Genomic DNA, 24,050 nt, shown 5'->3' on the forward strand with positions numbered 1-24,050 from the left:
CCTTATACCCCTCCCTATATGCACACTGTCAGCTGTTAAGTTTCCCTGCAGCTGTGTGTATGTAGTGGTAAATCACTTCTTTTTCATTTCACAGTTTTGCAAAGTCCCAAGCTGCTGTTTTCTCTCCAGTAACAGCATTCATCTGCTGGTAGTTTTTACAAATATTTTGTCCAATACTGTTGTTTGTGGCAGCTGGGAGGTGGGGTAGGAATGGAATATGCTGAAACTGCCTTGTAACAAACGTCTTTGGGCCTGATGAGAAAGGAGTGGAATGTGCCCTGCATAAGGCAGGCTTCTAACACAACACGTTTTGAGGATGACTTAGGCTATTCATTTCACTGAGCTGACTGTAACAAACCTATGTCCAAGAGTAGGAATGTGTACTTTTTTGCTTCAAACTGAAAAACAACAAACAAACAAAACTGCATTCTGTTGGTGGCATAAAGCAGTTTTCCTCAGTCCATGTAAGACACAAAAGACCAAGCTTGTTCTGGAAGAATTATCCTTTGACCAGTAAACCAATACCATCCCTCCTTTTATATACTAATGAAAAGAACTTGCTCTCCGCACACAGATTCAATGGGGTAGAAGCTGTCAGGAAAATCCAGTGAAAGGATTAGCTAAACTTGAATAGATTAATTAGAGCCTTTTGATTGTGTCTTGCTATGGAAAAGTCACAGCATAGGAAATAGCAGTGATAGTGCGTTCATCTTTACAGGTACGTGAGGGGGGAGGCAACAGGAATACAGTGAGAAGCAAATCTAAGCAGTTTGTCTTGAGTTCTTAAAAGCTGCTTTGATTGCTTATTCATCTTTGTGTATTTGAAAACAGAAAGGTTTTGATAGATATGGAGATTGTGACCAGCTCTTATGATCAAGCTACAGCTTGCTCTTATATCAAATATTTTTTACCATCTTCTGTCACCTAAGACAATGTGTCCTACTGGCCAGGGCCAGGAACTGAACTGCTACTGAAGGCATCTAGCTGCAAAATAATAATACAAGGCAGGAGTCTTGCTTGGTTTTCCAACTGCATTGTGTACTGAGTGTAACTTGGAATTCCCCTGAGGTTTGGAGTCATTCAGTTTTCCATATCTGGAAACCCAGAAGGTCACATAATTTTCAGAACCTAGTGATGGTTAACCTGTTACTAAGGGTAAACTACTGATGGTAGCCATCTAAATCTTGCTCTTAATGTAGATTTTTCTACATTTGGAATGTCATCGCATCCATTTTCGTTCTTTGATTGAAGTGTAGATTACTTACTGTTCATATGCAGGAGAAATTCTAAATATTCTATGCATAGTATGGAGCCTAGATTTTCATGGCAATCATGTGAGATGCACAACTGATTCAGTGACATCAAAAAACTCTAGCCTCTGGCTGCGGAGTGGCTTTCAAACTTGTGCTAACTTGTTATGCAGTATGCAGTCTCCTGTAGTGCAATTTTTGTGCCTGCTTTGCCAAGTTAAAAAAAAAAAAAAAAAAAGGCCTTGAGATTACTGAAAAGCCTAAACAAGAAGAAAGCTTTCACTCAGAGTAGGTCATTACGCTTTTTTTGGTTTTTTCTCTGTGCCATCATATTTTACTTTAGGGGGTTTTTTTTAAGCTATACAGCAATAAGATCTCTAAGTAGCATGAATTGATCTTGATATAATACAGATTCTCAGGGCTTTTTTTTCTTCAAACTATTTAATTAAGAATACTTATAATTTGGTGCGGATACAAGTTAATGCAAATAAGAAACACAATCTGCCAAATACAGCTTTTGTACAGGAAGATAAGTGACTCTGCCGGGGGAATACTTCTTGATAAGCTTGTGGGTGAATAGGTCTTCCCAGGATTTATGCCAAAAACTTATTACCATTTGATTACAGTGGGTATTTGAAGAGTTTTCTGATTACAGACCTTTAGCTTCCCTTCACTGCTGTCTGGGAAAAACCATGTTTCCTTCCTGCAAGTAATGCATCTGAACTGGATATCCAAAACCATTTGTCAAAAAGCGTTCAGCAAGTACTCCTGACTCTCCAAGACAGGCTAATTATGCAGGTTAAGAGGCTACTCAAAGCATAAGAAATCCAGTCTGAATATATAAGTCGCTTTGGAAGATAGTCACAGGTTTAAAAAGAACCCCTACATTGATTAAATGAAAGTACTTTGGTTCAAACAGAATAAGGAAGAGAAGCACATTTTTCAGAAACTTTACACATGAAACTTTTAGTGGATACAAGTTGCAACACAAGGAATTCTGGTGAGAGATTTTGTGGAGGAACAGCTTCAATGTGAAGGCAAGCAGATGCCAAATCCAGGGCCTAAAGCAGCTGTGGGATCTCCACCACTGTAGTTATTCAACGTGCAACTGGACAAGGACCTGTGCAAACTGCCTAAGTTGCCCTGCTATGAATGGTTCCTTCCATACCAAATTATTTCATTATTTCATTTGTTTTATGAATCAGATCTATTTCATGTGGTCTTGATGCTGACCCACTGTTAAAGATGTGTAAGTGCTAACAAAGTAGTCTTCTGCATTTTTCCTGTGTAGATACAGTAGCAAAGGGCAGAGACTCCTGAGCTTAACTGTCTGAAAACTCACCTTCACAATATTGTGCACCTCTAACTTGTCTTGTGAAGGAGCAGTGTAATCTCGTACCATCTTTTTCCCTCCCAACTTCACTTGCTCCCTGTTCACCCCAACAGTTCCCTTGTACCTGAAAAATGAGAAAATTTCTATTAGAAACATTCTTTGGAAGCTGTAAGGAAGACTAAATGAGTCTCTTCTGTTCCATGGGCTGAATAAACCCTCCTCTGTGTAGGATCTTGATCATGCTTTTCATGTGTGTGTGTTATTTTAGCCCGTGTATGTTCTACCACAGTTTTTGGTGGGTTTTGATGAGTACTGATGTAGTTTATTTTTTTCCCCCACCTCTTGGAGGCAGCAGAGGTTTTCCACGTTGCTCTCACTGTTCTATCCTTGTAATACAGAATCAGCAGTGTGGCACAGTGAGCCAGGTTTGTACTGTGAGGGAAGGGAATATTGCATGTAACTATGGTTAATCCCTTTTAAACGAAGCTTTGTTAAAGAGATTAATCTTGAAACTGGTTCACAAGGAATTTGCTTTTTTAAAACTCGTTTTTAAAAGTGAAAGAGATCAGATACCAAATTCCTAGGATAACTGGGATTGAAGGGGGACATCAGAAGGACATCTAGCCAAACACCCTGTTCCAAACAAGGACAGCCATGAGGTCAGGGCAGGTTATTCAGGCCTTTGTCTAGCCTGATCTTTGAAAGCCTGGCTAGGAAGGTTCCATTTCATTTTAGGAAATGGTTCAGTAAATCCCTCTTAACTAAGAATTTTGAGTTTTCATATACATAAAATCAAGAAACTGGTTACAAAAGCCACATGGAAGATCGGGAGAGACAGCCTAGTCATGTCATGTAACACTACTGCTGGACTTAAATCTCAAAGCTCTGCCTTTTGCTGCAAGATGCTTTAATTGATCCTGGGATTTTGTAGCTCCAGGTGAATTAAGCCACTTCTGTGTTTTCAGTCTGATGCTTGGTAGTATGTTTAGGCTAAGAGCCAGGACATTCCTAAAGCCAGGTAGGGGATGGGTCATGTCTCTGAATGCTTCTGTGGTAATGAAGACTAGAATTCAAGTGTGGGTGTATTTCAGATCTGACATACCGACTGGTTTCTTGCTTGATTGAAACTTTGTACATAGTGTTCTCTGACAATTACTGAAGGGGAGTACCTCAGATGCTCAGCTTTTCAAACTTTTAAAGCGTATGCTTTGTGTTTTTAATACAATGCCGCACCTGTTCTCAGAGCAAGTTGAACCCTGAAGTATTTCAGGTAGTGTATCTTCTAATATGGCTCATAGTTTTTAACTATAAAGAGGTCTGAAAGATGTATTATGTAGAAACCTTCTACCAAAAAATATTTCTTCTAGAAATCTCACTTCTGTAACCCTGAGATCAACACAGGGCTGTAAGAACACACATTCCTGTGTTAGAATGGGGGTGGAAGAATACAAACTAAGCAAATGTGGTATGGAAGGGTTACTTAACTTGAATCTTCTCTGTAAACCAACCTTCTATATCCCTCTCCTCTGAACCCCTTGAAATCCAACTGTCACTCAGTTACCTGACTGTTACCTTATGCTAGAGGCTGTTATAGCTGGTTTGTCGTGCTTTGCACTGGTGTGTGGATGCAGCTACATGAAATCTAGAGTTTTTAAAATGGTTTTCTCAGTAACTGAGCTGTGGGGGGAAGAATTAATCATGTAGTATTTGTCTAATAACTATCACAAATATGCTCAGAAGCTTCAGGCTTGTTTAAACTCTTGTGCAAAACCTGACATCTACTGGTGGGAAGCATAACTGGGCTGTTCTCAGCGGGAGATGTGCTGAAGAGCCTGTTTGATAAAGTGCTGGTGCTTTTGGCTATAGATGTTGCATTGTACTCCTTAAGCATAAATTTGGAAGTCTAAAACTAACTGTAAAATACTTACAAACAAACATAAGTACTATCAAAGCTGATTGAACTTCCAGTTAATTGTGTCTGCTTTGAACACTTGTATAATGGCTCGAGGACGAACTTTGTAGGTTTATATTGTAGACTAATTTTTTAACTTTTTGTGACAATGTTAAAGCTTTCATATAGTCTTCTGCCAATTAAAAACATTTATTTTTCCCTTATGTCTTTAAAGGCTTGCCATGGATGTACATCTTTATCCAAATGTGATTGCAGTGGAGTAAAAGGTGAAAAGGTAAATAATCCTTTTTTTTTTTTTTTTAACCTGTCAGACCAGTGCACAAACCACTGAGTCATATGTCAGCTAAAGATAACTGAAGCTTATGGATGATAGTTCTTTGCTTCTTGCTCATATCTTTTTTCTTTGATGGTAGTGTGGGCATCAGAGCTGTATTAACAGTTTCAGATATTGAGTCAGACTGACTGGTCCATCTGACAGTGTAAGATTTTCATATCATTATTTTCTCAAGAATGTGGGGAATTAATGCACAGATTTTTTCCATCTACCTGACAATTTTAAAAAATGCAAAAAACCAGAGAAGAGACAAATCCTAGTAAAATAAAAAGAATTCCTAATTACAGCCAAGGCCTGCCTACACTAACTACTTAGTGTTAACAAGCTAAGGTGTGGAATGTATAATAATAGTTATGCTAGTAATGCTTCAGTGGGATTTTAAAATTGAGTGTGGGTTGTTTTCCCTCTTTTCTTGCACTGCCAGTTCATAAGTAGTTGATGCTCACTAAGGTGTTCTGAACTTGTACTGCTTTTCACCTTGTAATTTGCACAGTTGGATGCAAAGATGATGGTTGCTGTTACTAGATGTGAGCTGGACCATGGAAGTGACAAAATTCAGATACAGCTTTCCCAACACAGTTAGCTGCCACCCAAGTAAGCAGCTAGTTAATGGCCAAACATGTATTCTTGGATCAAGCAGAGTAAAAACCATCCCCACTCCAAAAAGCATCTCTGTGTCCCTCATTCAGGTGCAACAAGTTGTTTTGGTCTGCCCAGATGGTGTCCTAAGGCCAAGAGATGCATGTTGACATCTTGGAGCTTTCCTGCTTCCTTGCAGCTTTGACTTCCAGTCTCACTGCCTGTTCTCAGTGTATCTGTACAGTACTTCACGTTTGTCACCATTATTTCTTATTGTTTTACAATATTTTTCTTCGAGGATACAGCAGGTGCTCAGCATTTCTTTTAGTTACAGTGCACTGTAGATACACAGCTCAGTACTTGCCTGAATCAAGCCTTTTCTCAAGTGTGAGGAGCCTGGTTATAAGTGAATTGTGGTTAAATAGTTCCCATGTCACTGCTGTTGTCACAGGGAATGAATGGGATGTGATCACTGCAAGGGGCAGAGGCTGCCAGAAATGCTTCCACTCTCAGTCTTGTAAACAGTTTGCTTGAGATACAGTGGAGTCATCTTAAAGATGTGAACTGATAACAGTTTGATAAGCATGTCTTATCAAACCACTTACCCTATCTTAGCAAGGTTCTAGGAGGGCTTCAGTGCTCTAGATTAATTTCTGACACATTTCAAGGGTGGTTTTTGAGTTGCATAAACAAATGTAACCTTAAATGAACAAAAGTAATGCAAAACAATCAGTCACTGCACTGACACTATAATGTGCTGGTGCAGAGTTTTACTATTGGCTCGGGTTAAACAAGGCAGCTGTCCAAAACTCCAGGTAACGCTTGATGCCACACCTGCCATCCAGATAGCTCCAGACAGATGAGGTCATTCCTTGGCATTTGCTTGCTTTTAGTTCATTGAGTATATTCCCAATTTACGTACCTAGTGAAGAACGGTATTCCCTTGATGGCAAGATTTCCAAGTTAGATTTGGTTAGCCAAACATGAACCTGGTTAATGTTCCTAGGGCGTCTTCAGATGGAGGTGCCCAAACCAGATGCATCGTAACACTGGTCACAAGTTATTTCTGGTTCCGTTTGAAGGCACTTAACCATCAGACTTCTATGCCCAATGCATAGAAGGTATTGTTGCAGGTACAGCTTTGGAGAACCTTTCTATAATTCTAAGCTGGCTTTTTTCTGGGCTTGTCACAGCTATTTTGTGAATTTACTGAGCAAGCAGCTGTTGTCTGGTTAGTGTGGATATAATGCAATCTGTCCTTAGAATGGACATGAAATTCGGAAACTGTGATTCATTTCCACTGCAGCCAAGGTAAACACAGCATAATCCTGAAGCATGCCAGAGGGTTTTTAAACAGCCCTTCTGAAGCTTGCAGACCCATCATGTACCTTATGTAAAGGTAGGATGAAAAGAAAGCCCATATTCCTAGGTATGATGTGTTGCAAGTGGAACTTGTTTGAGCATACATGCACACACCTCATGTTAGTTGCCCTGTAATTACAAAGCCCTCAGTATTTGTTACATTGCTGGAGTCAGCAGTTCAGCTCTGGGGAACCCCAAGATCTGTCCCTGAAATCCTAATGCTTTATCTTATAAATTCTTTGTTTTGGTTTGTTTAGGTTTTGAATTGTTTGTTTGAATCTTCCTAGATTCTTACATTACTACAAGACATCAATGGCTGTCTTAAGATAATTAGCTTGAACCCTCACAGTGTATCACTGTGATCTCTACATTTGATCTAAGTTTCCAAATCCAATACTGCTTCCTTCTGCAGTGACCTTTGAACCAGGAGTCACACCCTACAGCTCCTTGCCTAATGGGTGTGGGAAGAGCACTAGACAAAGAGCTGTTTATATAATCTCCCCTCTTTGATTCTCCCACTAGGAGTGTGACAATGTATTTGAAGATGTTCTGGAAGTCAGGCATATGGAACCTGGTTCTTTACTGGGAAGAGAGGAGGAGCCTTGTTTAATGCACTCTGCTGAGCCCTGCCTTTTTTTCCACTGGGCTTCGCTTCTGGCCCTAAACCGGCATCTGCATCCAAGTCGCTGCTCACTTGCATTGTCAGCTAAGAAGTGCTGCTTTGTTCAGCTTAGCAGAGCCTAGTGCATTCCTTCTGAGACTCACAAGTAGTCTTCTTCCTAAGCATCATAGCATTCCCTTTAGGGTATCCCAATTTTAACAGGTCAGGTACAGGAATACAAATTGAACTGTAACAAATAGGAAGACTATTTTCTTGTCTTGCTTAGGGGAGCCACAGCTCTAATTTAATTGCTCCCATGCTGCCAATGATTCTTCTTTAACTCAGCCTCTGCCATGTGCCCATGTAGCATAAGTAGCACATTATCTCTAGAAGAATCAGAGCACAGTGAGCTTTTTTTGAAACCCACAGTACAACAGCTGACAAAAATCAGTGCACTTATGTTTTCTTTGTCTTCTCAAACCCACCTTACTAAACCTGAATGTAAAATGAGTGAAGTCCAAGCATGCCTAAAATGAAATAATGAAGAAAAGAGAACTCAATAAAAATCGATTGCAGCTGGGAGCCAGTTTGCTTTTACTCAAAGTAAGCAGCTCAAAAATGAACTGGATTTGGCAAAGGTATTAAAGTTGAAATGAATGATTAAAATGTTACTTACAGGTGATTATAGGAATTGCTCTTACTCTTCAACTATAGGAAGTGTATACTTTTCACTGAGGCAACTGGGTTTTAAATATTGCTCTGCACTTTTGAGATGAACCTGCTTTAATGCTTAAAAGCTTGTTCCTGAGTAGCTAGCTAAAGAAATAAACAGGGCAGATGCTGCACACAGAGCAATTTCTAAAACAAACCAGTAAGACTTGTAGATTATTGGGCTGCTTTTACCTCTTGTGAAAAGAAGATCCAAAGCTGCTGATAAGATCAGCTTGCTAAAGACTGGGGTAGAAGAGGAGGGGGTGGTACTGAGTCTCAGCTGCTCCAGCTGATAAAGCCCGAAAGCCCAGGGCTGGGGGCACTTAGCCCAGGACTACTTTGGGTTTTGTGTAAGTGCTGCTGCTGAAATGGTTTTCATACCTTCCCCTAGCCAGGTAGTCCTAATTTCCTCTGGGGCTTGGGAGGCCCTGCTCAGAGCAGTTGGTGAGCTGATCTCACTGAAAAGAAGTTTCCTTGTAAATTTTACCAGTTTCCAGCCTAATCAATTCCTTCACACAGTTTATGTTGCAGCACAATGCTGTGGCTGTGATAGAAACGCCTAGCTTAAGGTGGGACTCTTGTTTTTCACAGAACCTAAGATGCAGTTTCCCCTCAAAATAGCTGCTAATTATGCTATTTTTGACAAATATGGGGGACAGTTATCTGATTTGATCACCTCAAGCTGAAGCCACATATTCTGTGGTATCATACTATTGGTCTCATTGGATGTGTATTCCTGGAAATTCTGAGTCTCAGAAGAAAATTATCCATATTTGTCCTCAAGATGCCTATTTCCTTCTGCCTTTATCATGATAAAATTTAGTCCAGTTGTGATCCAAGCTCAGCTTTTCTTTTCACTGTTGTATACAAATTCCTAAGGAGTTAATCACTTTGTCAAGAATAATTCCATGGTAGGTGTCTGTGCTTCGTAACTGTTGACCTGAACTGTACGAATGTGGCCCTGCAAACTGAAATGTTTACAATCCTGATAAGTGACCACTGAGCATTAATCCTCAACTGTTTCATCTTACAAAAGAAGCCACAGATGACATCCTGAAGAAATTTGATATGTTTTGAAGCATGCAAGTCCTGTCAGAGGGGATTTCTTTGCTGCATTAAGCTGTCACTTCTAACACTGTGTTTGTTTTGCATATGTCTTCATTAGATACTGTAGTTTTAAATGTGTTAAATTAGTGCTCTTCAAATTGAGAAGAATTTGTTGGCTAGCATTATAATCTGAGACAGCTGTTATTTTCACCCTATTGTTTAGAAAGGTGGAGAACAATATGGGTGGCTATGGCATGACTTCTTCCATGCTGTGTATCTTAATATTACTGTGGACATTTGTACATTAATTTAGTTTTGAGCAGCCACCCATAGTTAAGTGTTATAGACTCTAAAGTTCACTATTTTCATAGCAAGGACAGGAAGCCAGTATGTGCCTCTCTTGTGAAATGGTACAGCCCTGTTCTTGCATGTGTTTAGGCATTAAAATGGGCTGTTCAACTACTGCTTTTCTGATTTCTTTTTCTTTTTTTTTTTTTTTGCTCCAATTTTTAATTTTTTTTTTTTTTTTTTTTTTTTTGCCATAAGTATACCACATCAATGCAAGTAATTTTTCTGGTTTCTCTCCCCATACTGTCTATTTATAAATACGTAATTTTGGAGAATAAATTCTAGAAATGTGAATGACTTGTGCATGCTTTAAAACTGCATCTATCCCTGCTTGTGTCCTATTATTAGAGTAAATGGAACTCTGCCGAATTTTTCTGTATCCCTGTTTAATTGGCTATATCTTGCTGCGGCAAAGCATAATTTTAGGGTGTTTCCCAACTATATTTTTTTCTTTCTATCCCCCAAGCAACAGTCATGTTCAAGCTTGTGAGCTGGCAGTTTTACTGTATTGGTGTAGCTGATTGAGGGCAATTAAGATCAGAATCTTGACTCCTCACCCATTCCCCAAGTGAATGGTGGTTCTATAGCTGGTGCATCTTTATTTTGCTATGGAAACAATCTTGTATTTTCAAGATTGGAAGAGGAGATCTGAGTTGACCTAAACCTTTGCTATTTATATTTTAGTTTAGTAGCTTCCAGTCTGAAACAAGAAGTATCCAAACTTCCTCAGTTCTTTCTGTGTAAGCAGAACTGGCTAGTGAGTTTTTGCATTTATAAGAAAATTCATTGCACACTAACCAGGAACTTCAATCTCATTGTATCTCCAACGATATAATGTCTTTTTTGACATTGACTTTTTTTTGAAGACTTGGTATGTTTCTTTTCAGTTTCAGTATGTTTCTGCAGTGAGCAGGCAGTTTTTTCTGCCAAATTTGTAGCATACAAATCTTCATGAAAATCAGTATGGTGTGGGCAATAAGAAAAATCTGGGGGCAGAAGCAACATCTGAAAACTGTTGTCACTTATGGAATCATCTATGGGCTGTTTAAATAGAAAACAATAAAAAAAAAAAACACTCAGAACTGGATCAGCATGGTTTCTCTTCCCACCCAATTTGCCACATTTCTTTAACCAATTTTTATCAAAAATAGGTATTGTAATGCAGCTATTTCCACTGTAATTATTTTGAACTTTGATGTAAGTTCCCATAGGACATGTCTGATGTACTCCCTCAGCTGTCCCCAAGCACCGTCCTTCAAACAATCTGTTTGCTTTTGGGGGTAATTTGCTGGTAAACTCCACAGGAGTTGCCCCAGCAACAGTTTCCTCATGCAAGGCTCTCATTGTTGCTGCTCACTTTCGAAGTGGGCTTGGAAAATACTCATTTCAGTTTCAATACTACATACAGTTCACTAGCATCTGTTGGTGCCTCTTCTGTTTCTCTTAGCTGTTTGGCTTCATGTTCCTCTTTCTTTCAAGGCCTTGGCTTCCCCACTCCATGATTGTTTAGAGTGGAGACCTTGGCATAGTTGCATTTTAGAGAACAGTTCTTCAGCCTTAGATGACACACAAGGCCAACCCTCTGCTAAAAATCTGTTCTAGCAACCATTTGTAGATGCTACTTTCTCTAACAAAAATGTGAAGAAGAGTGACCAGGTTGAGATTACTAGGCACTGTGTAGCCTGGCTTGCCCCTCACACATCTGATATCCCTCTTGTACAGAGGTGTGTTTTTTTAGTGTGCAAACACAATTCATGCCAGAGCTTGCTCCAAAATCTGGTTTTGCCTAATGTTTTCCTTATCTGGCACTCCCGAATTCCTCATTCTCTCTCCTTCAGGGACACACTAACCCTTTCATATCCTGGCCTGAGATAGTAATACTCCTCCACAGTCTTGCTTTTCAGATGATGTAGCAGACCAACTGTATAGCTCCATGCAGAATTACTTGTATTGGGCTTGCATGGGATAAACACCCTATGAAATCGGTTTCAGTGCTGTAATTAAAGGTAATGCATGTCTGTGTTCAGGAATTTCTGTAGTTAAGCAGGTGAGATGTTTAGTCACAGTGTTAGTTTGTTGGTGTGATGACTTCCTACAGAAAAGCAGAAAGATAAAATGTGTGTTTTATCACATATTTTGCTTCTGTCATATTTCACCTCCACTACCACCTATTCTTTTTGTAGGGGGAAAGGGGATTCCCAGGCTTGGAAGGACAGCCAGGTTTGCCTGGATTCCCAGGACCAGAAGGACCACCTGGTCCAAGAGGCTCAAAGGTATGTCCAATTCACTTGAATGGCGTGAAAGTTCTGGGCAGCATTTGCTTAATTGTGGTGCTGATCCTAAGCAATTCCAGAACTCCTGATTATCATTCGTTTCACAGTAAAAATCTTCAGTTGTTGGGGTATAACATAGGTTTTTTTGGTTGATTAGTTTGACTAGTCAGCCAGTGGAAAAATATTGCTCTGAGTTTCCTATCCAGTTCTTCTGTCTACACAAACACTTGCCAGCACTATCTGTGCACTTGTATCCTTTCACTAGGTGCTGCACATTAGGATCAAAGAACAGGTTTGGCAAGGTGCTGTGATGTAGCTTTGTTAGTCCTTGCACTAAGGAGATCCTAGCTTAGCCTAGTTCACTGATAAGAGCAGAGTTCTGCTCTCAGCTGCCCTGAGGACTCCCACCAGGTAGGTAAATTGTTGTTTGCACCTGGTGGCATTCCTGGGATGGGATTCCTGGGCTGGGTTTGGGTGGGGTGATGCAAATGAGGGCCTCATTGAATCTATGTGCAGAGAGCTGAGGAATGCTTCTGGCTTTCCCTGGAGTGGTTCCATTTATTTCTATTCACTACTGAATTGCATCATTACACTCAGATGGTGTAATTCAGCAGTAAAATTCCTCTGAATGTATTTGCCTTTAACATACATAAGGATATTCAGGATCAGCCATTTCTTTTATAAATGCTCACGGTATAAACCTAACAGAAGCACATCAAAAAGAGGCAAAGAAAAAAATAGGCAGGTGATAAGAAAAACATAAAGGAAGTCTGCACTAAAAGAGAAGATTAATTGTATATAACAAGAGTGAAACAGCACAGGAGTTTTAGACTAGAAACTCTTGTCACATTTTTATTCTATGAATGCATTTTCTGAAGATTTTGATAGAAAGTTCTGCATTGTGATTCTGTGGTGATCATAATGCAAAGTAACCCTGGTACAGTCTGATCCGTGTTGAATCGTGGCTCCCCTGCTCTGCCCACAAGAGGCCGCTGGAGGATGTTGCATGGGAGGCCTGACCCTGTGATTGTCAGCTACCTGAGAGCACCGTGGCCTTTAGGAAAATTTTCCTCTAAATCATGGTTAATCAGCTGGAAAAAATGTTTTTCAGCTCAGAGTCCAACGCCAAAAGTTAAAGTAATGTTGAACCCTATAATGCAGGAAGTAACAACTACTATAACTTTTAGTCCACTTACTGTTAACATGTAGAACAGTTTATGCTTACTGTTTAATTTGATAGAAAGACCAACTGACTGCAGCTTGAGTGTGAGTTCTTGTTTGTTTTGTTGTTTTTTAGGGTGATGATGGTCTTCCAGGGCCTATTGGACCCAAAGGAATCAGAGTAAGTATTGATGCAGTTTTAGGGGTGATATGTTGGAATAATGAATAAAGACTGACAGGCATTGAGTGGGTCCTAACAGAAGTGGTGACTGACAAGAAAAAAACCTGACTCAAATCTGAAGAGCAGTCTACCTACCAACTAGAAGAGATTGTACTACTTTTTACAATTAATACAATCTTACATATTGTTTGTATTTCATAAACTCATTAGGGAGAGCAGCTCCAATACTTACTTGATTTGTTTTGCAATACAGGACCTAAACAAGTGCTAGTACCTTTGTTTCAATGTATTCTGAAGTAGAGTCAGTATGTCTAAGGTCCATACAGGAGAGGTGGGCTTGTCTGGAAGTCCTTTAGGTTGTGCCTGTGCTTTTTCTGTCGAACACCTCAGCTGGTGATAATTGATACATCTTTGACTTCACTGGCCACATGCATTTTCCATGTGTGTTTATTTATTTTCTCTATATATCTATAATCTATTACTTCAGTAGCCCTGCATTGTCTTTTCTATGTTTTTGGGACTATTTCCCTGAAAGATTGGTAAGAACCTTGAATGCCATGTCAGCATGGCATTCTTTTTTTTTACAGGTGATCCAGATGTCTCTTTCTGTCTTCACTTAAATTTGCACAAATAAGTTACATTTAGTGAAATCTAGGTAAATCCTTTTGCACACCCATTCCTACCATACTGTTTCAAACACGTGGTTAATGTGGTTAATTTCCTTCCAGGGACCTCCAGGGCTTCCCGGGTTTCCAGGAACACCAGGACTTCCTGTGAGTAGGAATGGGCTGTATAGATAGAAATCTGTTCCCTTTTGTCTTTCAAGCCCAGAAGAGCATCCTGCAATCTAACTCTTCTTTCCTCTTTTCCACTTTAAAGGGATTGCCAGGACAAGATGGGCCACCAGGACCTCAGGGTATCCCAGGATGCAATGGAACAAAGGTGGAATTCCTTTAAGAATCTTAATGCAGCAATAGTATGGTAAAGAGTTCTTGTTCTCCTGACTGTAAGCCAATAGGTTTAGTCTGTTGAGTGCCACAGTACTTGCTGTTACTGAGTTGTGCAGGTAATTCCAAGATAATTCAGACTTACACACCTGTTTGAGAGAAGGGGTCATTGTCTGGTACTTAAAGCACAAGTTCTGCCAGAAATTGCCAGCACCAAGACACAACATTGTGTACTCTGTAGCCGATATAGTTAAACTGTGTTCAAATCCTTAAGTGTGTAGCTTACAACTGAGAGGTGTGTCTGATAATGAGCTCAGATGCTGTGTCTCGTCATTGTAGTACTCTTGCTACCAAGAAAATCTCATTACTTAGCAGTGAGACTTTTTAATTCTTAATTTTTTAATATTATATTGAAAATACTGGTTTAGTGTCTTTGTTGGAGGGAGTCATTTTATTCTGACATGCTACTTAGCTTCACATTATGATTTTCCCAGAAGAAAAGTTGATCTTCTATAACATTCCATGGGTTTTCCATCTCTGTAGTGTAGTACTTTGCCTGGAAGTATGCAGAAACATGTGACTGTGGAAATTTCTGTTTTAATCAGTTGTATAAATTAACTAAGATTTTTCTATAGCTTGTTCCAATACAATTTGCTATTCTGGAGTCATAAGCTAACAATGACACTAGACTTTGAGTGAAAATTTGTTTTTCTGGTTTTGTTATGTTTTGATTTGGTTTTGGCTAATAATTTTCTTCATCCCTAAGGGAGAACGTGGATTCCCAGGCAGTCCAGGTTTTCCTGGTTTACAAGGGCCTCCTGTAAGTAAAAGATTTCCCAATCAACTACCTGTAATCCACAGAAAGACTTCTAGTGTGAAAAATGAGATAAATATCAGCCTCTTTTTGCATTTTTTCATTTAATAAATAGGAAATTTTTTTAATGTTTAATCAGAACATTTTAGATGTCCAACGAACATGAGGTTTCTGCTGTATGCTGTGGTAAATCTCAAAAACCCCTTTGAATTTTCACATGCTGAGATGCTTTACCACCTGCAGAAAAATACAAATACATGCATATGTGTCAGAGAAGTAAGATCTTGTTACTGACATTTAGTACCTCTAAAGAGTCTTACTGGTGATTAATGGGTCAGAAAAAAGAGACAGTGTAGGGTGTTTTCAGTACAAAACACAAGGATGGACTGTCAGTACTGCAAAGTGACTGTCAGAACCAAAGTACAGAGGCGTAGTAGACAGGATGGATAATAGGAGGCAATATAGAAACAAATTGCTAAGAAAAGGAAATATAAACCTTCTAATGCTCAACATTCACTGTGAAAGTTCTTCTCTAATTTTTCCATTTGATTCTGAAGTTCATAAAAAATTTATTTTCCCCTGTTCCATATATTTTATAAGTTTAATGTTTTCCTCATGGTGTAGATCTGATTAGTGGTTTGCAAATAACATACCGATGATTTCTTTCTATTGATCTTTCTTTTTTTGTTTCTTTTAAACAAAGGGACCTCCTGGTCTGCCAGGTATGAAGGTAAGTGTGCTGTACTCTCACATCCAGGTACTTACCAGACATGGGTGTGCAGTGTGATCTGCCGTGAGTAACCTGCTTGTTTTATGCAAGACCATGTGCATCCACTGGAATCTGGAGTGACATTCTTGGTGTTTCTAGTGCAGCTAACTGGAAATTCTGCTGTAGCTTAGTTTGGGTTAGTAGCTTGAGAGGTAGCAGAGTGTTTTCTGAAGCTGTTTCCTTGGGACTGTGAGGGTCAGTGTTGAGGCATCCAGTTTAACAAAATGTCTACAAACACCCAAATGCACCATTAGTCTGCCTGTGCATACTCAAAGCACTCCTAAAGACTAAACAACAGTGACCTAAAATATCCAGTGACAAGAATAGTACATCTTTTGTTCCTTTTGAAAATATTTTTTGTACGCTATATTACATAGATGGCCTTTTCTCCTAATGTTGTAAAGAGTCTCATGGTCTAATGTTGAACCTTAAGAAGCCCTTTTATTTTTAAGGGTTTTGTTGTACCTTTGACCAATTTGAGCATGGCGCAAAACATCAGTTTTCATTCAAATCTATTTAAGAGGAAACCTGACCCACAGAGTTACTCCTGAGAGGACAGCATAACACTGGTACTGGAAAATTGTGACTGTTAAGCTGAATTGTTCTTCTTAGCTCCTTTTCTTCCCAGTTGTTTTGAAGATATTAAAGAACAATCTCATCAGAGCATATACTTTTAAAACAAAGATATTCCCTGAAATCAATAAGAAACTGCTTCAATATAGAGCATGAAGCATAACTGTTGTAACAGCACACTCAGCACTAATCTCATGAGCTGGGACATTGGAAAAAGCTGAATGAGCCTTTTTTCTGTTGTGTCCTATCCACTGCTTTCACATGAAGCTGGAATGTTTATTTTGTGAAAAGTTTGTGTTTCAATCCCCTAATCTTTAGGAATTTAAATCAATGCTGATTTTATCTTTGTATAAAACAAATGTTTTAAGGATTGTTAGTTTAGCCATTTAGAATCTTCATCTCTCCTGAAAAGAGCTATTCTTGGAGAAGTTCGTGCTTATGTTAAAGTGTACTGCTAGGGTGTAGCATAGTTCAGGGTCTCTTAGAGTCTTAGAAGCCACTATGTGCCCTTTGGAGTCAAAATGGTGATAAGGTATTGTAAGACGTGTTGTTAATTAAAGTCAACTGTATTTCTTCTAGGGTGAAGCAGGTGAAATAATTACATCCTTGCAGCCAGGACAGAAGGGTGACCCAGGATTTCCAGGTCTTCCAGGGATACCTGTAAGTTGCATAAAGTACTATTAGGCTGTGTTCTGCCAAAAAGATAACATGAAAAGTATTTTCGTTACAGCACAATTGGCAGCTTTAGTGCTAGGGGATCCATATGTTTTCTTGGAGATGCAGGGCTCACATTTAATGTACTTCTGATTTATGGCTTGAGGGAAAGTGCGTGATTCCATATTGCTCTTAATAGGGTGACCCACAGAACGCAGAAAGGTCCCCTGGTCAGGAAGGTGCTATCCAGCAGACAGCAGTACTCACAGTTACTGACTTGCTTCTCTGCTTTCCCTGCCTTTTTCCCTTCCTAGACATTCTTTGTATCAGTTCTGGAGTTCCCTTCCCTTCTTCTCTCTGAGTCAAAGTCACATCTGGCTTTCTGGCTGTAGCTGCTGTTTTGGATGGTGGGAAGGAGAGGGCAATGCCTCAGCTGTTCTCCTCATGTTGCACCTCCTGAACAGTGTTTCTGCTCTCCCAGCAGTGCTCTGTGAAAACAGCTAGTGACTCCAGGCCCTGTGCTCCCCCACTGAGCCATTCATTGCTTTAGTGGAAGAACAAGGGGAGCCGAAAATGAATCTATCAGTCTGAACTGGCCAGAAGCCAGACTCCCATTTCCTGGTACAGAGAGGCAAGCCCCATGCTATTCTGTGACCAGACTGAGCCTGTTAGCATTTCTGCTCCTCTGATCTGTGCTTTCCTATTGTCTGTTACTGGCTGGGAAGAATCACAAATACAAAGTGTTTTGTTGTTCTCTCTCAGTGCATGAAGAGAAAGAAAGCACAAAAGTAGTTCAAAACAAACAAAAAAGCATTCCCTTATCTGAGCCAAAGAGATGCGCTGATGTTAAGAGCAGAACTCTCCTAACATGATGTACACCCCTTTAGGCCTTTCCACAAGCACAGATTGTAGGTTATTGGTCAGCTACATTGATTTGACATGTGTGGGATGCCAGCTGTTCGGGTTATTTGAGCTTACAGCTCTCACTGGGTTTTTTTTTTCATAAAAAGGTGCCTCTCATGGCCTCCTCCCCTTCCTCAACAGGGCCCACCCGGCTCCGTGGGAATACCAGGTCCAGTTGGCCCCCCAGGGCCCCCAGGTTTGACGGTAAGTTTCTTTAACCTGTTGCTCATAAAGCCTTAAATGGGACAGTTACTACTTGGTTTCGTGTTCTCAGAGGCAGGTCAGTGAATTGCAGAGATCATGGTAGTCAGCACTTGGTATGAAGACAGCAGCAACCATGCATTCAGTTCAGCCTTGGAGCTGTTACTGTGCACGTGTAAATAAGATACTTTTGAAACAACCTGTTCCCCAACACCTTTTTGCTTTAAGTGGTGCTGAATCGTTGTGCAGGCTTCTCACTTGTGTGAAACATGGGGTAAGATTTAGCTTATTTAGACTAGGACGTTTAATGCCTGACTGTTTAATTTCATTTTACTCTCTCACTTAAGGGAAGAACTAGTTTCTTACATATTTGTGAAGTAAAATAGCATGAGTTTTCAAAGGAAGGTGCCTTGTCAGCATGGAGATAATTCACAGGAATTAAAGCTGCAACATTGTTGTGTGGGTTTTTCTCTACAGGGGTTTGTAAAGTGCTTTTATGTGACTTGTTTTTTGGTTTCCTTTTTCAATAGGGACCTCCTGGTCCACCAGGGCTGCCAGGACCCAAGGTATTGTCTTTCTCATATTGATGGTGGTGGTGGACTCTTTTCTTTCTCTTTCTGTTTATTTATGACTTCCAAGGGCTGATGAGTTATACTTTTTGCAGGGTAATATGGGTTTGAATTTCCAAGGACCCAAAGGTGAAAAAGTGAGTAGGTGATCATAATGATATTTTTGCTTATTACTTTCAAAATACTTATGCTTGCCATTTTTGCTTGTATTTCCTGTAACAAACTGCATCTTCCTACACATTAGGGTGAACAAGGTCTTCAGGGACCTCCAGGGCCACCAGGACAAATTGGAGAACAGAAAAGACCAAATGACATTGAGTTTCAGAAAGGAGATCAGGTGAGTGGGACACTACACTCCTCTGCAGTGAGCATGTGATCAAGCTGCAGCCTCGGTTGGTTTGGCTCATATATACTCACATCCTTCTTACTGCAGAGGTTCTATTTTTTTTTTTTTCTCAGAGTACTGAATATTCCAGGCCTGAGTACTTTTCGTTTAATAGAAAGCATGCCAGTCACATTAGTTGTTGCTTCCCTTAGTAAAATAACTATTCCAAAGAAACTCTCTTAAAGGCAGTTCACAGTAACATCAAAAGTGGTTAAAATACTCCCATTCCTTGGAACACCCAGAATTGCAATTTTCAAAGCAGTCTGGGGTTTCAGATTCCCACTAATTAACCATCTGTGTCATCTATTGTGAAGAAGTCTTTCAAAAATTTTAATTCAATTTCTTCTTTTTTTGTTATTAGTGATGCCCCAAGATCTTTATTCCTTGTGGTCTGAATAAAATGCTTTCCCTGTTTCTGGCATCTCAAAAGTAAATATCAGTCATACTGTTACAAGTAAGCTCAAAATACTGGTTTGATTTGTATGGATCCCTCCCCACACATGAATGCCAGAAGGTCATTGGGAGAGTTAGCATTTTTAAAGTTATTACATTTTTTTCTCTTTCTTTTTCACTGGGGAACATTCTGCAGTACTGTGTAATTCTGGGTGCCATAGACAGTCTGAGCAAAACCAGCAGGATCATGGGTGCCTGGATGTCACATTTTCCTTGAAGGTTTTGTGATATTCTCAAATACCACCCTGAGTAATACAAGAGTTGAAGTAGATATTTTGAGGAAAAAGTGTTGAGTGATCGTTTTTGTGCTCTGATTATTTTGCAAACATCACTGTAGTAACTGAACTTTAAACTATTTGTTTCCTCCATCGATATTTGGATCAGTTTCTTCCTTTCCATTGTCTTATCTTGGGAAACATGTCAGAGAAGAAAGCTTTAGGACACACCAGTATTTTATTTTAGTGGGGTGTAGGGCAATTCTGCCCTTCATCTTGATCAAAACCATTTGTTACCCTTGCACCACTAAGGCATTAACTAGAACTATGTGCTGGTGTACACTTGCAGTGCACAGTCATCCTAGAAAGGTCTCTGGTTTTGTCTGTAACTGGGTAATAGGACAGAAAGTAAAGAGCAGCATTGTGTGTCTTTATAATTCTGAGAAAATACAAGGTGACATTTTGACCACACTGTCGCTGAAGCAAAAATTCATCTGATTTTATTGGGGTCAGAGTAATTTGCTTCTGTCATCAGGGATTCCTGAAGGACTAATTATACTTGCACTAATTTATGTAAGTGTACAAAGTGAAAGCATTCTATCTACAATCCTTTTAAAGCACTAAGAATTATAAACATTCTGAGTGCATTGCCTTTGACCAACATTTATAATGATTTCTAAGTTTGCAAATTTGTTTTTATTTTCAGTTAAGTTTATACTTGGTAGTATGCAATTGGTAAAAAATGTCAATGTTACAGTTACTTTTTGGTGAAATGCACATAGAGTTCTGGTGTGTGCCTCCACCTATGATCTCTGACTAAAATCAAGCATATAGATGGGCTTGTAAAAGTCTGGGGTGACTTCAAGAAAATAATGGCAACTGCACAGAAACTTTTGGCAGATTCAGTAGCCTGTAACTTTTCTTTATGTTAATGGTGAAAAGATGTAATAACTTGTACAAAGGTGTAACAAGACCAAATAAAACAAGAACTTTTTAACACAATAATCCTGTGACGGTTTTCTGACAAATACTTTGATCCTGATGGCCTCTCAATTTCAGCAATTACCAGTAACCTAATGACTGTTGCTCCTGTAATTTCAGCAGGATCTGGCGTTTGTTTGTTCTTTCTTCGTTTTTTTCTTTCTTCTCTTTATTATTGGATAGCAGCTGCAGGCCACCGAACCAGCTGCTGCAGTGCACTCAGGAGGCAGTTGTGTTTTTAGTGGAGTGAATCATCTAAATAAACAGGATGAGCAGTAAATAAAATTTATAGATGCACTTGAAATTCCACACAAAGAAAGAATAAATATGGTCGTTTATAACTTGGAATGTAAATGACAGCAAAAAAAAAAAAAATTCTATTTAAGAAAAAAAATCAACTGAGCTTCTGGGGAGTGATGGAGGCTTTAATCCTCTTTTTCTTTGCTCATGCATGACAGGGTATTCCAGGTGATCCAGGCCCACCAGGACTTCCTGGGCCACCAGGCCCTCCTGTGAGTAGAACTCTTAGTTCTATTTTGTTGCATCTGTATCAGAACTGTAACTTCATTCTACTTTGGCTTGTGGGCCCAGTTTAAGATGACGTTTGTGTGTCCAGGGTCTTCCCGGTGGCATAAAAGGTGAAAAAGGTGAGCAAGGAGAACCAGGCAAAAGAGTAAGTAGTCTGTTTAACCAAACACTTATCTTTCCATTCAGTGTTATTGTTGACAATTAAGCAAATGTTGAATTCAGTTGGGGCCATCAGCCTCTGGGTAAGAGACTGCTTTTTTTTCTCCTTGTAACCTGGCAAACTCGTAGATGATGCACAGGGGTCATGACTGTGCTTCTAGCTATGGCTCTCTCAGTGGTTTCTCATAGAATTATCTACATGTAAATCTTTGTTTGGGGGGCAGGAGAAAATAGTTTGGATTATGTTATCAGGTTAACATGTGAAAACCTTCAAAGTTTATGGACTGCTTGTCTGAAGCAGCAGCTTTCTGTTTCCTTTTAGAGAGGGTCTTCATTCAGTTTGCTATGTACTGGGTTGCCAAGCAGCATGAGATCGGTGTATATAATAATTGGTGTATATAACCTGGTATATGTAAATTCATTCTCAGTGGGTTTGCTGAGGTGAGTCACAGAACCAAGTCTCTGAACACTGTTAAAACTGAAAGTCCATTTGTCACTTCCCAAGAGACTGCCTTTATGTGCTATCTGGGGAGGGCACAAGTTGGGATAGCTTTATCGAGGGATAGCAGGAGTCTCTGTTCCTGACCAGACTCAAATCAATCCTGGAATTTAAACATACTTGGATATCACAGCTCAGAAAAGCTGAGAAAGATCATAGAAGTGCTAAGAAATAGGATAAAAATAACATGGGCTGGACCAGCAAAGAAAAGAGAAGCTGTAACCAGCTCAAAACATTCTGTATCTTCACTTCCACAGCTTCTGAATGCATAGTTTCATCAACAAAATGGACCCCTTTGAAAATCAAGACACAAGTCCTGCTCAGGTTAATTGGACAATATATAAACACTGTTTAGAAACATGCTGGTGATAGGTTTTCCAATTTCCATAGGAAATAAATACAGTGGAAACAAATGTTTGGTACTCAAGATAAAATCCTTCTTAGTTGCTGAGATTTATAGAAGGGCTTTGATTTGTCTCTTTTAAAGAACATAACAAGCAAATTTACCAAGCCAAAAGTCTCATTATATTTTGAGTGGGTTTTGAATTGTTGCTTCTCTCTACAAAAGTAAATGGGAACCACATAAATTTGCAAAGATCTAAAAGGAGAAAAGTCCTGAAGGGATATGTCAGATGCCTTTTGCCAAAAGTTTGTTTACTAATATTTTTGTTTGGTTTTATTACTCTGAATCTGGGCATGTTGCATACTTGGAAGTGCAGTTTAGCTATTAAGTTACTTTAAAGTTGCATTTTAGTGCTCCATAGGATTCTGTGCAGCTCAAAGCCATTTCAGATATACTCTTTTAAAATGTCAGTGTATGTATTCAAACAGATAGCTCTGCATGTTCACAGGAAATCTTAAAACCTCAGTTTTGAGAGTTAGAACTCATCACTAGTAAATACAAACTTCACAAATCACATTATACTCTGATTCACTAAATCTGTGAGGTCTTATTATCAACTTCTCAGTGACTGAGAGCTGATCTTGGCACTGAGGAAGATTCACTAGGTGAAGCTCAATCACCTGCTCTAGTTCTGTTCCAGCAGGCACCCCCAGACACAGCTTCTGTAACTCTGACAATAAAGTGCCATTTGTCTGCCCAGTGAATGGTCAAAGTGGAACAAAGTGGAGCTTGCCCTGCTTTCATTGCAGCAACGACAAATCTGTTCAGCAATAATACGTTTTTTAGAAGTGACTTCTTTGAGCAGAACTTCATCTTGTATTTTCATTGATACTAAGGAGAAAATTTTGTTGATTTAAAGGAAAGTTAAAATTCAAACATGAAGTTTTATTTAGTTTCACTAGTCATACTGATTTCCTAATTAAATAGAGTGTTCTAGTATTTAGGGAGTTAGGATCTGTTTTCCAAATAAAGGATTTCTCTAATGTAAAAATAGGAGTAGTAAACATAATGAATCAGCAGTAGTTAACTGGAGATCATCTTGTGCTGTATTCACCCAGCATTTCTCTGAGACTTGTCATGGTTTTGTGCTCAGGTTTTCAAAATGATAACTTCAGTTTAGGTAATTCTATTGGTTATGGTTGATGTCTTTGATGTGTTTGTCCCAAGGACTGCATTCTAGATACAGTTGGGCCTATTGAAAAATGGGAAACAAGTAACATAATTTCCATAAGAATTCTTTACCACTGAAGCATTTTATTTCAATGCATATTTGTCTTTGAAGGGAAAGCCTGGCAAAGATGGAGAACCTGGTCAACCTGGTAGGGATGTGAGTAATTCATACATTTTTAGTCTAAGCAAGCTCTTTATAAACTTTTCTTCTGATATGGAAAAGATGAGAGTGTGATTATATCTCCCTTTTCTTGAAGGGTTTACCTGGTGGGCCTGGAATAAATGGTGCTCCAGGAAGGGATGGTGAAAAGGTATGCCAGGATTTTTGTCATTATTGCTGTAATAGATTGAAAATTTGCCATTACTGAGTTCAGTTCTGCCTGAGTAGTAATTGCTTTGCCTCTGCTATTACAGTATTGAGGAATATTTGCAATAACTTGTTTATGTACTGCTGCATAGTATCAAAAATGCTCTTAATTTCATTGTTAGGGTGAAAAAGGTGACATGGGTCCCCCTGGTCCTCCTGGAATTGTAAGTTGCCGATCCTTTATTTTTTTCTGCATTTGGTTTATGGTGTTGTTTCATTGTAGATCTTGGCTGACTGAGTGTCCTATCTCCAGGTACAACACCAACAGCACCAGTAAAATTTTTATATATACACTGACAGAAACAATGGTTTCCTTCTTTCAAAATCAGTTCTGTGCTCTGGGATTTGCTAGGTCACAAACACAGGCT

General features: G+C 39.3%; 1 protein-coding gene across 5 annotated transcripts in view; it reads left to right on the forward strand.

The window, feature by feature from the left end:
• The window catches only part of COL4A5 (collagen type IV alpha 5 chain), an 80,953-nt gene that overhangs the window by 20,799 nt on the left and 36,104 nt on the right, over nt 1-24,050 (forward strand). For all 5 annotated transcript variants that reach the window (XM_032123787.1, XM_032123790.1, XM_032123791.1 and 2 more), the window contains exons 2-18: nt 4,710-4,769; nt 11,661-11,750; nt 13,048-13,092; nt 13,821-13,865; nt 13,972-14,034; nt 14,806-14,859; nt 15,557-15,583; nt 16,775-16,855; nt 17,894-17,956; nt 18,484-18,519; nt 18,618-18,659; nt 18,767-18,859; nt 21,015-21,068; nt 21,173-21,229; nt 23,428-23,472; nt 23,573-23,626; nt 23,805-23,846. In XM_032123787.1, the coding sequence (XP_031979678.1) occupies nt 4,710-4,769; nt 11,661-11,750; nt 13,048-13,092; nt 13,821-13,865; nt 13,972-14,034; nt 14,806-14,859; nt 15,557-15,583; nt 16,775-16,855; nt 17,894-17,956; nt 18,484-18,519; nt 18,618-18,659; nt 18,767-18,859; nt 21,015-21,068; nt 21,173-21,229; nt 23,428-23,472; nt 23,573-23,626; nt 23,805-23,846 (951 nt within the window). The remainder of the gene's footprint in view (nt 1-4,709; nt 4,770-11,660; nt 11,751-13,047; nt 13,093-13,820; nt 13,866-13,971; nt 14,035-14,805; nt 14,860-15,556; nt 15,584-16,774; nt 16,856-17,893; nt 17,957-18,483; nt 18,520-18,617; nt 18,660-18,766; nt 18,860-21,014; nt 21,069-21,172; nt 21,230-23,427; nt 23,473-23,572; nt 23,627-23,804; nt 23,847-24,050) is intronic.

Source organism: Corvus moneduloides, chromosome 14 (genome assembly GCF_009650955.1).
Source record: "Corvus moneduloides isolate bCorMon1 chromosome 14, bCorMon1.pri, whole genome shotgun sequence".
In the NCBI taxonomy this organism is placed as follows: domain Eukaryota; kingdom Metazoa; phylum Chordata; class Aves; order Passeriformes; family Corvidae; genus Corvus; species Corvus moneduloides.